Genomic DNA, 14,936 nt, shown 5'->3' on the forward strand with positions numbered 1-14,936 from the left:
CGTTGTTGATGATATTGTTGATTGCTATTATAATAGACATAAAGTGGTGTGTGTAATTGACATATCTTTGCTTTATTGGAATGATATAAAAATAGAGTTAAAATATCTGAATTAGTATCACTTTAAATTAAAAATTTAGAGTAAAATTCCACAGGTAGGTTCACAGCTGATAAATCCTTAAAATAAATATGTTTTTTAAGTACCATGAGAAACCATTACCAAAAGGGCTAGCTTTTAGGTACAATATTCTATTTTATACGCCATTTTAAAATTACACCACGATTAAAATTTCATCAACATTTTGTCTTTGCGTGAGTAATTACTAAAGCACCAATTTGTATGTACCTACCAACCGTGGCGGCGGGACTTGATTAAAAATGTTCAATGTTTGTCCTAAAACTTTTTGTTTAATCGTCCGTTCCCGGAGAGGGACGTAATTAAATGTGGATTATTCAACAACCCGCCACTTCGATGAATGGCACTGACATTACTGACGCTTTACATCGCATTCCATTGAGCTTCAATTTTTGTAACTACATTTTACTTTTTTAGCTTCACTTTTTTAGCGAGTTTAGTGTTAAGACATTTGTTTTCCTACTGCCCAGTTTTAGAGACATTACGTGTTAAATGACTGAACTAAACGCCACGTTATGTCTTTTTATAAGAACAAAGGGATGCAAATAATTAATTCAGAGTGGGAAACGAACCCAAACTGTTGCTTTGCTGCTATCACGACGGCCTCATTTATAAATAACGTTAAGAGAAGAAATAGAATAAGATTTTTTACCAAATAGCTATTCAAAGTAGAAAAAATAATGTTAACTAACATCATATTTCAGCAACCTTTTAAATATAACGAATACGAACTGAATACGAACGAAATGTATGAACTAAATGCTTACACTTGTTTTTAATTATTGATAATTGAGGTAGAAGCCCACAACACGTTCCTACCTGACAATTAGCGCTATTCCCGTATGTAACAATTATAAAGGATAATGCTTCACCTGCTTACTAATTATTATTAATGTTCCACTTAATTAAGGTCCTGGAGACCAAAGGGAATTAATTCATCAAAGAAATATAACTGATTACTGAATACTTTTAAATATTCGTCTGTTATTTTGGGACGTATGACTCGTATGAGGATGTTAACAATTTTATATGGTTTTTTTAAATCGCCACCGATTTTTATAAAAGTTTAAATTCAGACTCTTAAAAATATTTCACTGAACATGTGTTTCGTAGTTTTTAGAATTCACCCCCTTAACCGAAAATAATTTCATAAACTTATTTAATAATTATTCGTATAGGCCGCGCAGTTCGGCTAGAAATTTCGTTTCTAGAGAATTAAATATTATATATATTCCTTGTGTAAACAGATTTATAAAAAAATGGAGATACACAGCTAATACTCAAAGTAGTATTTTTTATACTTTAAATTGAACAAGGATGAATAAATAACGATAGATATTCTTTACTTTACATGTAGGTATTGTAAAAGGCCGCCCGGGGGCATCGTGAACGGTTCCCATTACGAGATTGTAAACGACCTGGAGCATATTTTTTATTCAATAAGCATTCGTTTCGTTACATTCGTTACCATACAGCTGTGTTCTTTGTTCCTTAATAAGATTACGATAAAAATGAAAATTTTGTATGTCTCTTGCAAATACAAAGAAATTACAGTCGCTTTTGTATGAAATATGAAGAGAGAAATGGTAAATATATATTTTTTACACTCGTTAAGCTCCTAAATATTGAATATTGAACGGGTAATAATATACTTGTACGTATTACCATATTCTTAACATGTTTCTATTTAAAATATTTTTCGAATGACAACTTAATGCTTAATTTTTTTTTAAATATATTTTGTAAGTGAAGCCTAAAAATACCCAAGTGCTACACATACTTAGGTATAGTGCTAGCATAGTACTTAGTAGCAATAAGAAAACATTTCTTCACTCTCTATTCTATCTCACATTTGGTTTTGACTTAGTATGATACATGAAGAATACACGATGAACTTAATGACGCCATTTTTAATATTTAATAAAAGTTATCCCCTACTAGACACAAAAAAAAATTTAGAAAACGCACGCCACTAAGCCATACATTCGAATCGAGCCAAGTCGAAATTAAGTTATGTTGTTATACATTTTTGTAAGTTTTCTAAAAAATATATGTCAATATTTTGGATTCTCGACTCAACCATGGTAAACCAAGTATTGATTATGCATTCGCATATAATATGAATATTAAATGAAATAGCTTTACTTGTAACATATAGGGCAATATAACATAAAATCAAATCCGATGTGGCTTTTACGACAAAACGGACAAAAGCGTGTTTAAATTATTTTTACCATTAACTTATACTACTTGAGGCTTGAGGCGTCGTGTCAGCGGCGGTCACCGTGACAGCGGCACAAAGTTCCCAAAGATTGGGCGGTGCGTAGGAACGCTAGGTTCCCTCTGACTACCCTGCAAGATAAAATAAGGAAACTTATTTTCTATCCTCACCTTGAAAAGCCGCCTCAAACAGCGCGGGGTCCTTGGTGGGCGCGCGCGACGAGGCGGCCGCGAGCAGCGCGGCGAGCGCGAGCGCGACCCGCGCCATCTCACGCCATGCCATCGCCCATGCTCCAGGTTATGTTACTGTTGAATAATAAATGAAAAAATTAGTTTAGAATACTATGTCTATATATTATTTTTTTATTATTATCCTTTTATACTTTACGTAGACAAGTGTTACGAAATATTTATAATAATGTGAATAATTTTTGAAACTTTTTGGTTATTACAGTAGGTTTAATGGTGAATTCGACTCTCGATTAGTCATAATTAGTCTTCTTTAAAAACCAAATAAAATTATTTCATTTATTTAAGTTGTTTTCACATTTATTAATATAAACATTGCAATTACTCCATCATACACAATGTATTATTTGTAAATTCACAAAAGAAATACTGCAAATAAAAAAATCCTAGATAGATAGATAGCTTGACTATCGCAACATAACTTGCAAGAATTATTTCCTTGGTATTTTCTACTTTTTCCCGTAACAAATGAAATTCTGAAAGCTATAACGTACAGGCAGGGCTCGTCCGACCCTTTACTTAAATCGTGTGGATCGACTTCACTAACATTTTATTTTGTTCGACGATTGCTCGAGTATACGTGACGTCTTGCGTTTGATGTAGCTGTGGATCGTAATACTATTGAAAGTAGAGTTTATTTTCAAAACAGAAAATAAGATTATTTTTATTTAGGGCAAAGTCTGGCCATGTTTCAAAAGAGCTCTTGTGCATAAAGACTGTATAGCGTTGCGTACAATGAAACGTTATCGATGACTCTCCGACTAAATAAAACAGGAATGTCATTTGAAGTGTTGAAATGGGACAACTATACAATTTAATTTAGTAGATTTTTTCCATATTTTATTTGTCAATGTCATTGTCAAATGAATTGATTGATTTCTCGATATATGGCGTTTCGAGCGTATTGTCAAATGAAACAGAGAAAACGTAAACAACTAATTTAAAAGCTTAAATACACGTTAATAATAGGGATGCCCGATGTTAAAAAATCATCGATGTCAACATTGAAGCTAAAATATCGATGCTCGATAAAAATCGAAAGAAAAATATTGATGTCAGCCAACAACGATATTTTTTTGCACATATCGTCATCAATACACAAAAAAAATGAGACACGCGAGTCGACAACCCCCCTCTCCCCCAATCCCTCATCGATTATGTGTCCCTGCTGACATCGATATTACGATGTTTTATTTAAGGCAACATCGATGTTTCAACTGTTAACATCGATGTTCATCGAAAATCCATGGTCATCGGGCATGCCTAGTTAATAATATAATTTAGATTTTAATAAAAATAATACAGATATTTTAAATAAATATATCATTACTTTTTATATTTGTTATATCATAATATTTTATATTTTAAATAACTTATATAGTGCGTGCGATTTAAAAACTTTAAAGCTTAACTTTTAAAAGTAATGATCGCAATATTATGTTTATTACTATTTGAATATTTATATAGTGTGAAACCTTTGGAGAATGGATTGGCTCGTAAACCTCCCATGGGGTGGATGTCATGGGGCTATTATATGTGCGGTGTGAATTGCGAAAACAATACTGACAAATGTCTCAAGTGTGTACCTTTTTGTAATTTTTATTTGATTTAATATTGTTTTTTTTTTACATTTTATTTATAATCATATTTTGCTTAGTAAACTAATATATTACATAGGTATTTATGTTACAAATGGAACGATAACAACTATGAATATTATAAAAGTGTTAATTTTTGTGAATTCAATAACAGTTATTTAGAAAAAGAGAAATGATGAATTTAAAATAAAGTTTTATTTTGTGTGTTTTGTTAAAGTTTTATCGCACCTTTTTGACAATCCTTTATTTTTTTTATTTATAAATTAGTAAAAATAATGTACAAAGTATAATTTAATATAAATTGTAATAAACAATTAATTATTAACTTTCTAGTGAAGAATTAATATTAGCTGTAGCAGACAAATTCTATAATGAAGGTTACCAAGAAGCCGGATTTGAATATATAATTATAGATGACTGCTGGTCTGAAAAAGAAAGAGACTCGAATGGCCGTCTTATACCAGATAGGAAAAGATTTCCGCATGGCATGAAATATATAGCTGATTATGTAAGAACCATACTACTATTTATAAAAACTTTAGTTTAATGCATCTTTTGCATTTATTACTTAAGAAGGATAAAAATAAAATTATTTAATATACTTATATTTCTCATTTTACTCTCAAATCACAATTTTGTTATTAAATGTGTTGTTTAAAATATAAATAAATAATTTATTCTTCATCTTTTTTATTTAATAAAATATTTTTGTCAGTATGTCCATATTTTTTGTTTCTCAAAATGTTTTTATTTAATTAAATATTTTTAGTCTGCAACAACGCTTTAAAAATATATTTTCTATCCTTTTTATAGATTCATAAACTAGGTCTTAAGTTCGGTATGTACACTAACATAGCAGATGTAACTTGCATGGGCTACCCAGGGTCAAGAAATTATTTTCAAATTGACACTAAAACATTTGCAGAATGGGACATTGATTATTTGAAAGTGGATGGTTGCTTCGTTTCAGAAGATTATCTTAATATAGGTATTTTTCCTTTTATTATATAGTGTTAAAAGTATAAAATTTATTTATAGATATTAAAAGTTATCTATATAGATATACATATTTTATTACTAACTTTGTTAATCTTTTTGTTTATATATCAAATATCTTTTGGTTTTAAAAAATGGCCATTGTGGCGCAGTGGCACAGTGAGTGGCTGTAAAGTCGGTTATCAATTCCTACTCTGGGGTTATATAATTTAATATTTAAATTTCTATGCTTGAGTAACAAGATGCGGTATTTCTTCTCCAATTTAGAGTCCGTCAATCATATTGCCTCGAAAATTCGAACGAAGACGACAACGGAAGTGTCTTAATAGTGAATGGAGTGTCTTAACATAAGGTTCCCAGGTGTCCTCTACCTACCCTTCTATGTGAGGGATAGAGAACCTAGTGTTAAGATACTGTTCCCCTCTTCCTGCGGAATTCTGGAAGCATTGCATGTTGAGTGGAAGAACTCAACACCGCGTTTTGTCTCGACACCAGAGTGAAGACATGGAAATATAAACCTAAATAAATATTTCATTTCCTCGAGTGGGAATCGATCCCACAAACGTCGCGTTACAGTCACACCCTTGTGCCGCTGCTCCACGACGGCTACAATTTAATGAAGTTTATTATTTACAGCATATATAAAGCTAGGAAGTTATTTGAACGCAACAAACAGACCCATAGTATATTCCTGTAGCTGGCCTTATTACATAGAGTTTATACACCATAAAAAGGTGAGTGATCATAAACTTTTATGGAATAATAAATTTATATTATGTATAAATGGGATATAGAAATTAAAACATAAAAATGAAAGCCTTAATGGATGTATAAAAATGAAATACATTTTTGTTGTATACTTAGATAAATATACTGTTAAATTAGCTTCCGCCACCCTTTACTTATGTGTCATAAGTAAAGAGTGGCGGAAGTTAACGCTGCCTTTTGTATTGTTAATTGACGAAATAAAATATTAAATAATTCATTCCCCTGAGTGAGAATTGAACCCACAACTGTCGCACTCACATGCTGTGCCACACCAAGACGGTCTCAAACATATTTTTTGATTACTATTACTTAAAATGAACAAACATTTTCTGATATTATTAAAATTTCAATTTACAGCCAGATTATAAGACAATATCTCAATACTGTAACATGTGGCGTAATTATCACGACGTGGTGACGTCGTGGCATGCCATTAAAGCTATTGTAGAGTATTTTCAAGCGTCTTATAACGAGATTTATAAACACCATGGACCTGGGAAATGGAATGATCCAGATATGGTAAGAATAATGATGTTTTTAATTTTTTTAATTAATCTAATTTATTAATTACTAACGGCCCGCCTGCGGCTTAACCCGCTTCAACTGCATGAATGCACAGAACAACTATTCCAAATTTATATCTCTTGAGGCTTAGATCGGCAATTGGGGCTCGATATCATCTGCTACAGATCTTCATTTTTATTATATGGTCAGAAAATGCTGGTTATGTTGATCAACTTTTAGTAAGATTCTATATTTATATCTCTATGTGGGTGGAAATTGTTTATCACGTTGTTCAAATTTCCCCAAGGCAGTATATTTATATCTCTTATAGTTTAGACAGGTTGTTAAAATTCCACATCAGGTATCCAGATTTTCAACATAAAGTAAATAGCCTAGATGTTGCCTAGACTTAATAGTTATACAACAAAAAAGTTTCATTTAAATTTGTCCAGTAATTCCGGAGATTAGCGTGTACAAACAGACAATTTTTTTTATCGATTTGGGATCTATTGCTGTTCCTAAAATCCCCTCAATTATTATTTTGTAAAAACGAATATAGTTACAAAATAATATTGTACAGATGCTCCATTTTTACTTTCTTATTATATGTATTGTATAGATTAACTTGACATTTGTTTTTTTTATTTGACAGCTCATTTTTGGCACAGGCTCATTAACGGACAGCCAGAGCAGGGTCCACGTGGCCGTCTACGCTATGCTGTCCGCGCCTTTGTTACTGTCCTGCGATATGAATAAAATATCTATTTATGAAAAGAAACTTTTGCTCAATTTAAATTTAATAGCGATTGCTCAAGATGATTTGGGGATCATGGCGAAGCCGTACAGTGTATGTATTTGGGTTGTTTTTATAAGTAATATGAAAATAGACAAAGTTTAATATTAGAAGAACGTAATATTGTATAATCTCGGAACGCCATAATAAAGAGAACAGAACAGAATATTGTATAATTTACATTTTATTAGGTATAAATTGTGAAAATTGATTGAAAATTTAGAGAACAATTAAATTATTACAAACGATTAAAATTATCATTAGTGTGTATGTTTAAAATTGTAATTAATAAAAAAAAAGTATTTAATAAACGTATACATTATTAATACCTATAGTAAATAAATTAACCATAAAAAACAAATCATCATAATATTTCTAAAAATTTTAAGTTTTACTCATAAATAAAAATTAAAAACACTTCTTCAGAAAATGTACAAAGATGTATGCATAATCCTGCTACGGTTAAAGTTTTATAACTTTATTACGATCTTTGATTTTCACGGTTGTACACATTATTAAATGGAACCCTTACTTAAATCGATCGATTGTGAAAGCAATAATATACATTATGTATATTAAAGAGAAGTTAGTTAAAGAATTTCATTTAAAAAGTTATAACATTTCTGTAGGAAAAAAATTATCGTATTTTTTTTATTTCAGCTACAACATATAACACTGTGGGTAAAACCACATTTACCCAGAAAGGGGGATCGATATCATTCCATCTCTTTCGCACTCGTTAATTTGAACGAACTAAATATTTCTGTTTCATTCACTCCCGGCATATATGGGTTAAATTTTACTGATTATAGTGTTATGGTAATTTTTTTTATTATTATTTAATAAAAATAACAAGTGTCTTAACACTAGAGTCAATCTGCCAACTTAACTTACTTACTTAAAGATATTTCTTTGGTCGTTTAAATACATAAACTTCAGTGTTTGGATTTTAAAAACATACAGAACGCAGAGGGGACTCCCTTAGCACTAGATTCACTCGACTCCTAATTTTTTTTAATATCTATTATTTCTATTAAGACTTGCTAGTTATTCCGTTACTAAGATTAAATTTTAAAATTTATTTTTATATGTTATGATAACAAAAAATTGTAATTAAGTTTTTTTCACTTTATGTTATTAATGATTTCTTTTATATTACAGGATATATTTAGTCAAGATATTATAAAAAATATATCATCTACTGATATTTTGACAGTTGACATTCCAGCTGAAGGTAACATTTATAAAAAAATATATATAAATATTTTTTATGTGTTGGTATATTTATAACATTCTTTTTCTGTTTCAGATGTGATATTATACACGTTATTTCCACTATAATTATTTTAATACTGCACCACTGTCAAACAAAGATATTTAATGAACTTTAACAAACATATGAATCTTATATAAACAAATATATACAAATTTGTTTAAAATAGTATTGAATTATAAGCTATTTCTTTTAATTTATTATAAATGGCCAATAAAAATATTTATTTATTGTAAACCTCAAGTTTTATTTCCCTAAACATGCAAATATGCTAATACAATTAAAACATATATTTTTTTCATTTAGTGCTTAAGATAATGTGATTAAGATATAGTTTAAGATAGATAGATTATAATCTATGAAAATGGCATCTCACGACCGGTCTCAGAATTGAGAACAGTATAAATACGGGCCTTAGTATTTAAGAGATAATTCAAAATTTAATATAGTTTACGAGTTCCCATTAAACTATATCTTAAACACATTTCACAGCTTCTTGCCAAGTCCTTGTAATGGCGGTGTGAGCCAAATGACTATCGCTAAAACACTTAATTCTATAAAAAACAAGTTAAAACACCTAAGCGTTATGTGCAGTTTTTAATATTAAAGTGAAAATGGTTTTTCAAAAGTATTTGCGTATATAATAGAATAGAATTACTGAACGTAATGTTGTTTGTAGGTAATAATGAAACGAAAATTTATTAAATCGCTACTGACAACAAATATAGACGTTTAACTTCACAATGGTCTCGTACGGGATAGTAAGAGAGAACTTGGGAACTTAGTGTTAAGAATCTTCCCTTCTACGATACTCAGCACCGCGCTTTGCCTTATTCCACAGCGAGAAAATGAAAATATCAACATTTCGTTTCCTCATATGGGAATCGAACCTACAACGTGTCGTGTTTACAGTCACACGCTTCTGCAGAACTCTAATATACCTATAAATGATTTACGAAGTATAGCTATATATTTATGTATATACTTAAACTGCAAAGCACAGCCACGCCAAGCAGACAGTAGTTTCAGTTAGCGTGAACCATATAATTTTAGTTCAACAGGGTTATTTGAACTCCTAGCCTACCCTATAACCGCTCCATTAATGTTTCGTGTTTGCATACGTTCCTGATTACGTTATTAGTTGCGAGGGCTGGGAACCCGGATTAGTTCCGACGTTATACACATCTTCAATAATAATATATGTATATAGAATATAACGCAAATTATTATTTGTCTATTGAAAAGCTTGTTCCATCATTAGATTCAAGTATGAAATAATTTGGACATATGTTTTTACGTCTATTGATAAAACTTATGTAACATAATATAAACACACATAATGAAAACACAAAATTAAAAAGTATTTTTAGTAAGTAAAGGTAACATTTCAGAAAATTTTCTATTTCGAGTTTTCTAAAGCTAACTGACTTTAAATGCCTGTCGCAAAATATATCTACGGAACATTATTATTCCAAGATATTTTAATAACATCAGCATTATATTAAGCATAGTGACTGTTGATCTTCATAAATAAGATTAAGTATATTTTATCTCCTACACAAGTCACAAAAACGTGACTTTTATCCAAAAACGAGGCGGCGGTATTCATATAATTGCGCCTGGCCACTTTCCAACAACCTATTTAAATGTTCTCATTTGCGCCTAACTTACGAGACTATATAGGACTCTAGATGCCCTCAATGAACGGGTCAAGTCTGGCCTCAAATATCAATCGTGCTTAGGATTTATCTTATTGTCAGTAAAAAAATAATATTTTTTCTATATTTTTATTTTGTATTGTAATTTAATAATTATTGTATTGCATTCTAATAATAATAAACTAATTTTAAAAATATGTAGTACATATTTTTTAAATTACTTGATAATTTTTACTAAATTTAGGAGTCCATCTTAAACCTAATATAATGCGAAAGAAGCTACATACAAGTAGCAGTATCTATTAAAAAAAACAAAATTAAATCAGCTTCACGCTGTATCCCGCACACAGCAGCGTAGCCAGGGAGAATCTAGTGTATAGACACTCCGTTCCCCACTTTCCGCCGGATTCTGGAGGCATTGCGTGTTGAGTGGCAGAACTCAACGCTGGGCTTGGCCTGGAAGCACCAGAGCGTAGAAATAAAAATATAAATTAAAGTAAATGTTTAATATCCTCGAGTGGGGATCGAACCCACAATCATAGCGCTACAGTCACACTCTTCTGCCCCTGCGCCACGACGGCCTCTATTAAAATTCACTAGTACTGTATAAAATATTATACAGTATGAGAAAATTCTTACATGATAGTAATGACCACTCTATAGAAGCTATTCACGTCAAATTCATTCAAAGATTAATATTATCTGAACATGTGTGATAAAAACTATTTTCAACGGAAAACAACTTTAATATCTGGTGGACGGACGTTGTAAAAAGAAGACCCGTTAAGCCTACTCGATCATACTTTAGGTCTCGTACAAACGTGGGGATTTTTATCGAATATATTATACTTTTCCACTATAATTTATCTCATACCCAATTTTTCATTATACTTTATTGAGATAAAGCGCGGCGTTGAGTTCCGCCATTCAATATGCAATATCACGAAAATTGGACGTTGCGCGGGTAACGGAATAATTTAACACTGGGTTACCTACCATGCTATGCAGGAAAAAGCGTGAATGTGATTAGCTTAATAAAAAACACAACAATTTGTTTTAATAAATTAAAATTAAATGAAATATTTTGTTTTATGAAGTTATTTATTTTTTGATTCGATTCATGATCCATTCGATCATTATTTCCTCTATTTCTTAATTTTTTTTTTAATAAATAAAGTTTATTATTATTTTTCAACAATTATTATGGACATATTATTCATAAAAAAAGTTATTACCAATAAAAAATAAACTCTTTACTATTATTGGTCACAGTTTCTATAAAAAATATTAACAGAAATAAGTCCTTTAATCCGTAATGTATAGTACACATTAGTCCATACATAAACTAGTTAGTTTGTAAAGAGCTTTAAAAACTTCTAACGGTGTGAGGGCTGTCTGCTTCGCGTGAGAGGAAGTATGGGATAGATCGCTTTTCAAATTCCTCTCGGTACAACAACCAATATAAATTCTTTCTTATTCCCGTTAAAACCAGACATCTAGATTAAAGTGCAGTATTCTCTTCTGATAGTGGGTTGTTTTGCTTATCCTTTTATCAAATACTGAATGGCATTCCATTTAACAATAACATTACATAAAAAATATTAAATATATTTTAAAATTAAATTTTCGTTCTAATTACTGTCTAGATCATAATCGTTATTATATAAGAGGAATAAAAATAAAACATAAATAGAAATAAAAATAAAACTAACATTTTGTAAAAGTCTATAGGGATTTGTTGTGTTCAAATAATCCCTAGATTATAAACGTCATAACACGTTTCTAAAAATCTCACATCGAGCTTATGGTGGCTTCGGGTAGAGAGCAAATTCTTTTTAAACATGTTAATTTTTTATCATTGTTTTGATTTCCAAAATTTGCAAGCTTTGGCTTGGCGTGGCGTTGAAATCCACCACTCAAACCGCATTGCCTCAAGAATGGAGTGTCTTAGCTCTAAGTTCCCAGGTTCCCTCTGAATCAAATTAAAGAAATTAAAAGTTTGAAGTCGTTTAAAGGATTCCAATCAACCCATTACTAACGATTTTAAAGCTTTATAAAACACTAACTAATTTTATTTAAAAAAAATTTTTACATAAACTTTTGTTTAATAACTTCTCGTACAAAGAATATTACTCTATTGTTTATGCAACATTAGTTGTTTGTTTACAAAAATGGTATTGTTTCCGCATAATTGTTTATGACATTAACTTTTTTGCTTTGCTTTGTTTTAAGCCTGAATCAATCATAGATTACAGAAATCTGAAGTCCTATTATTTCTAACGTCTGATTGGAAAAAGTGTAAAAAAACAATGTTTCTCGATAAATATTAACATATTATTTCTTATATTGCGCTACAATGGTAAAGTAACGTAGATTTTAGAAGGTAAAGTGTCACATAAGATTAATGATATCGAAAATAATACTCTTAACAGCTATCATTACAACTCAAATACAAAAATATTTCTTTTATAATATAATAAGTTGTTAGTAAAGCAAAAATATCGTATCTTTTTCTAGATATGTTATACCAAATCATATTAGTGAGGGGTCGTTAAAGGGCAAACGTGAACAAACAGCGTCTAACATACCATTACAGGGTTCAGTCAATGTGAGAAAATGACAGTGACTAGGGCACGAGCATATACCAAATTAGTACCTACAAACGTACTGTCGTCAACGAAATTTATTCTCTTGTATAAGCTTTCCCAGAATTCTGGTACATAATATTTAGTTAAAATGAAATAACAAAGATTTTCTTATTTTTCTTTTTAGTTTCCCTCTCTGTCCCACATATAAGAGAGTGGTTAGCCGTTAGAGGGAACCTGGTGTCAAGATACTTCTTTTCCCTAGTCAAATTTTTGGAACATTGCTTGCGTTTTGAGTGGCGGAACTCAACGCCGAGCTTTATCTTCTTACCAGAGCTTCATAAAACCTAAATATAAATAACTAACATATTTTCCTTTTATTTGTTATGGGGAAGTGATATTATAAAACATAATTCATCACCTTTATATCTGTTAAAAGTATATTGAGATTGTGAAAGCAATAACGTTTTTGATGTTTTTTTAAACAAATATAATGTTTCTAAGATATAAAAAAAATGTTTAAAATGTATTTTAAATTTACTGTTGATTTCTCCACATTACTAGGTCGTTCATCTTATTCGGTTGAATAATAATTTTATATTGCGTGACCAATTATAAAAGCTATATAACAAAACAAAATTAAAGTAGGTATTTATCGATCGTAGAAGGCACTGCCCTACAAACAAACTATAAACCTCCTTTGATCTATAGGGCACCAGTCAACACCATCAATATACTCGTATACGGGTATAGGTATATAAGGAAATCGATCCGTTAACTTTATAGTCCATCTACATTACGTACTATATATATACAAGCTAGGATATACCTATAGTCTATATATTTTGACATTTTCACGCACTATCCCGCATATAGCAGGTTAGACAGAGAGATCTCATAAGCAAATCGCTCCGTTCTTTGTTTTCCGCTCGAATGCTGTCATTTGAGTTAAGTGGCGGATTTTAACATTAACAGTGAGAAGTCGACTGTCCCACTGCATCTCGATGGACTCAGATTGGCAAATGTATTTTTGTATATAATATTTATTTTTAATAATACTTTTTTCTTTCACGCATTTCCCGCATATAAACAAGGAAGCAAAGTGAAAGTGTATGCTATAGGATCATCCTCCCCTACGCCGCTTTTCATCTGGTTAGATAGGAGCGGACCGGGGTTATCGGAACTTAACGTCGTGCTTTGTCGATCAGATTTTGTATCTTATATTTATGTATGAACTCGGAATAAATTTAATCTTTATCCACTAAACATTGTTTAAAATTGAAATAAGTTTTATATAAAATTTATCTCGAGTGGATTCCGAAATCGAGATTCACAGTCGTTTTCATGTATTTTATAGCGTAGGTATGAATAAAATTCATACTATATGTTCGTGATTCTTAAAATATACATTTTATTCTTTGTAAGCTACTAAAAAGTTGTATTTTATTATATTAAAAATAATTTTCATAATATTTGCTATTAATATATTTATAGACTAAATAATAAAAACTAAATCACAAATTTATTTGACAATGCTTACACATACATTTCTTTTAGGTAAGTCTTTATTTTGTACTAAATTTTGTTATATTCAAATTACTTTATTATTATTTTTTAATAATATATTTATTATCTTATTTCGTTTTTATTATGTAGTTACAAAAATTTAAAAAATAATCAAATATAAGACAAAAAAATCGAACCTTTTAATTTATTTAATAAATTAAAAATAATCAGACCACAGATACACAAAAACAAAAACTTTCGTGCCTATCTCTACATAATCTGTAAACAATAGCACAGACAGAGCCCTTACGAGTGCGGGGGCAACGTACGACGCAATGTCAGGAATTAGATCAATATGCTGTGTTGTCCTATTTAGCTGTATACTAAACAATTATATATTAGTTTCACCCTGTATCAATCATGGAGCAGAGTTGGCAGGGAGAATCTAGTGTTAAGACACTCCGCTCCACTTGCACGGCCCAATTTTAGAGACATTGTATTTCAGGAGTGGTGGATCTTAACGCCGCCTAAAAATTAGTAAAATGGATATAATTTAAAAAGGAATTACAATTCGCCTTCCTGTAAACGCGATGGTTGTCTGTTCAATCATATTCATACAGAGTAATTAATAACATCTTTAATTCGGGAGGA

General features: G+C 30.5%; 2 protein-coding genes across 2 annotated transcripts in view; one reads left to right on the plus strand and one right to left on the minus strand.

Moving 5' to 3' along the window:
• The window catches only part of SP2353 (EGF like, fibronectin type III and laminin G domains protein pikachurin), a 120,700-nt gene that overhangs the window by 59,195 nt on the left and 46,569 nt on the right, over nucleotides 1-14,936 (minus strand). Inside the window, exon 2 of the mRNA XM_085191026.1 lies at nucleotides 2,527-2,661. Coding sequence (XP_085047152.1) covers nucleotides 2,527-2,638 — 112 coding nt within the window. The 5' untranslated portion in view covers nucleotides 2,639-2,661. The remainder of the gene's footprint in view (nucleotides 1-2,526; nucleotides 2,662-14,936) is intronic.
• Nucleotides 3,852-8,773, plus strand: LOC146535120 (alpha-N-acetylgalactosaminidase-like). Its single transcript, XM_085191947.1, has 9 exons — nucleotides 3,852-4,182; nucleotides 4,536-4,710; nucleotides 5,016-5,190; nucleotides 5,835-5,932; nucleotides 6,324-6,485; nucleotides 7,123-7,317; nucleotides 7,924-8,082; nucleotides 8,425-8,497; nucleotides 8,573-8,773. Exons 1-9 carry the CDS (start codon nucleotides 4,028-4,030, stop codon nucleotides 8,602-8,604), a joined length of 1,224 nt encoding a protein of 407 aa, XP_085048073.1. The 5' UTR covers nucleotides 3,852-4,027; the 3' UTR covers nucleotides 8,605-8,773.

This window comes from Heliconius melpomene, chromosome 10 (assembly GCF_056956725.1).
Source record: "Heliconius melpomene rosina isolate 202511_hmr_F chromosome 10, ASM5695672v1, whole genome shotgun sequence".
NCBI lineage: Eukaryota > Metazoa > Arthropoda > Insecta > Lepidoptera > Nymphalidae > Heliconius > Heliconius melpomene.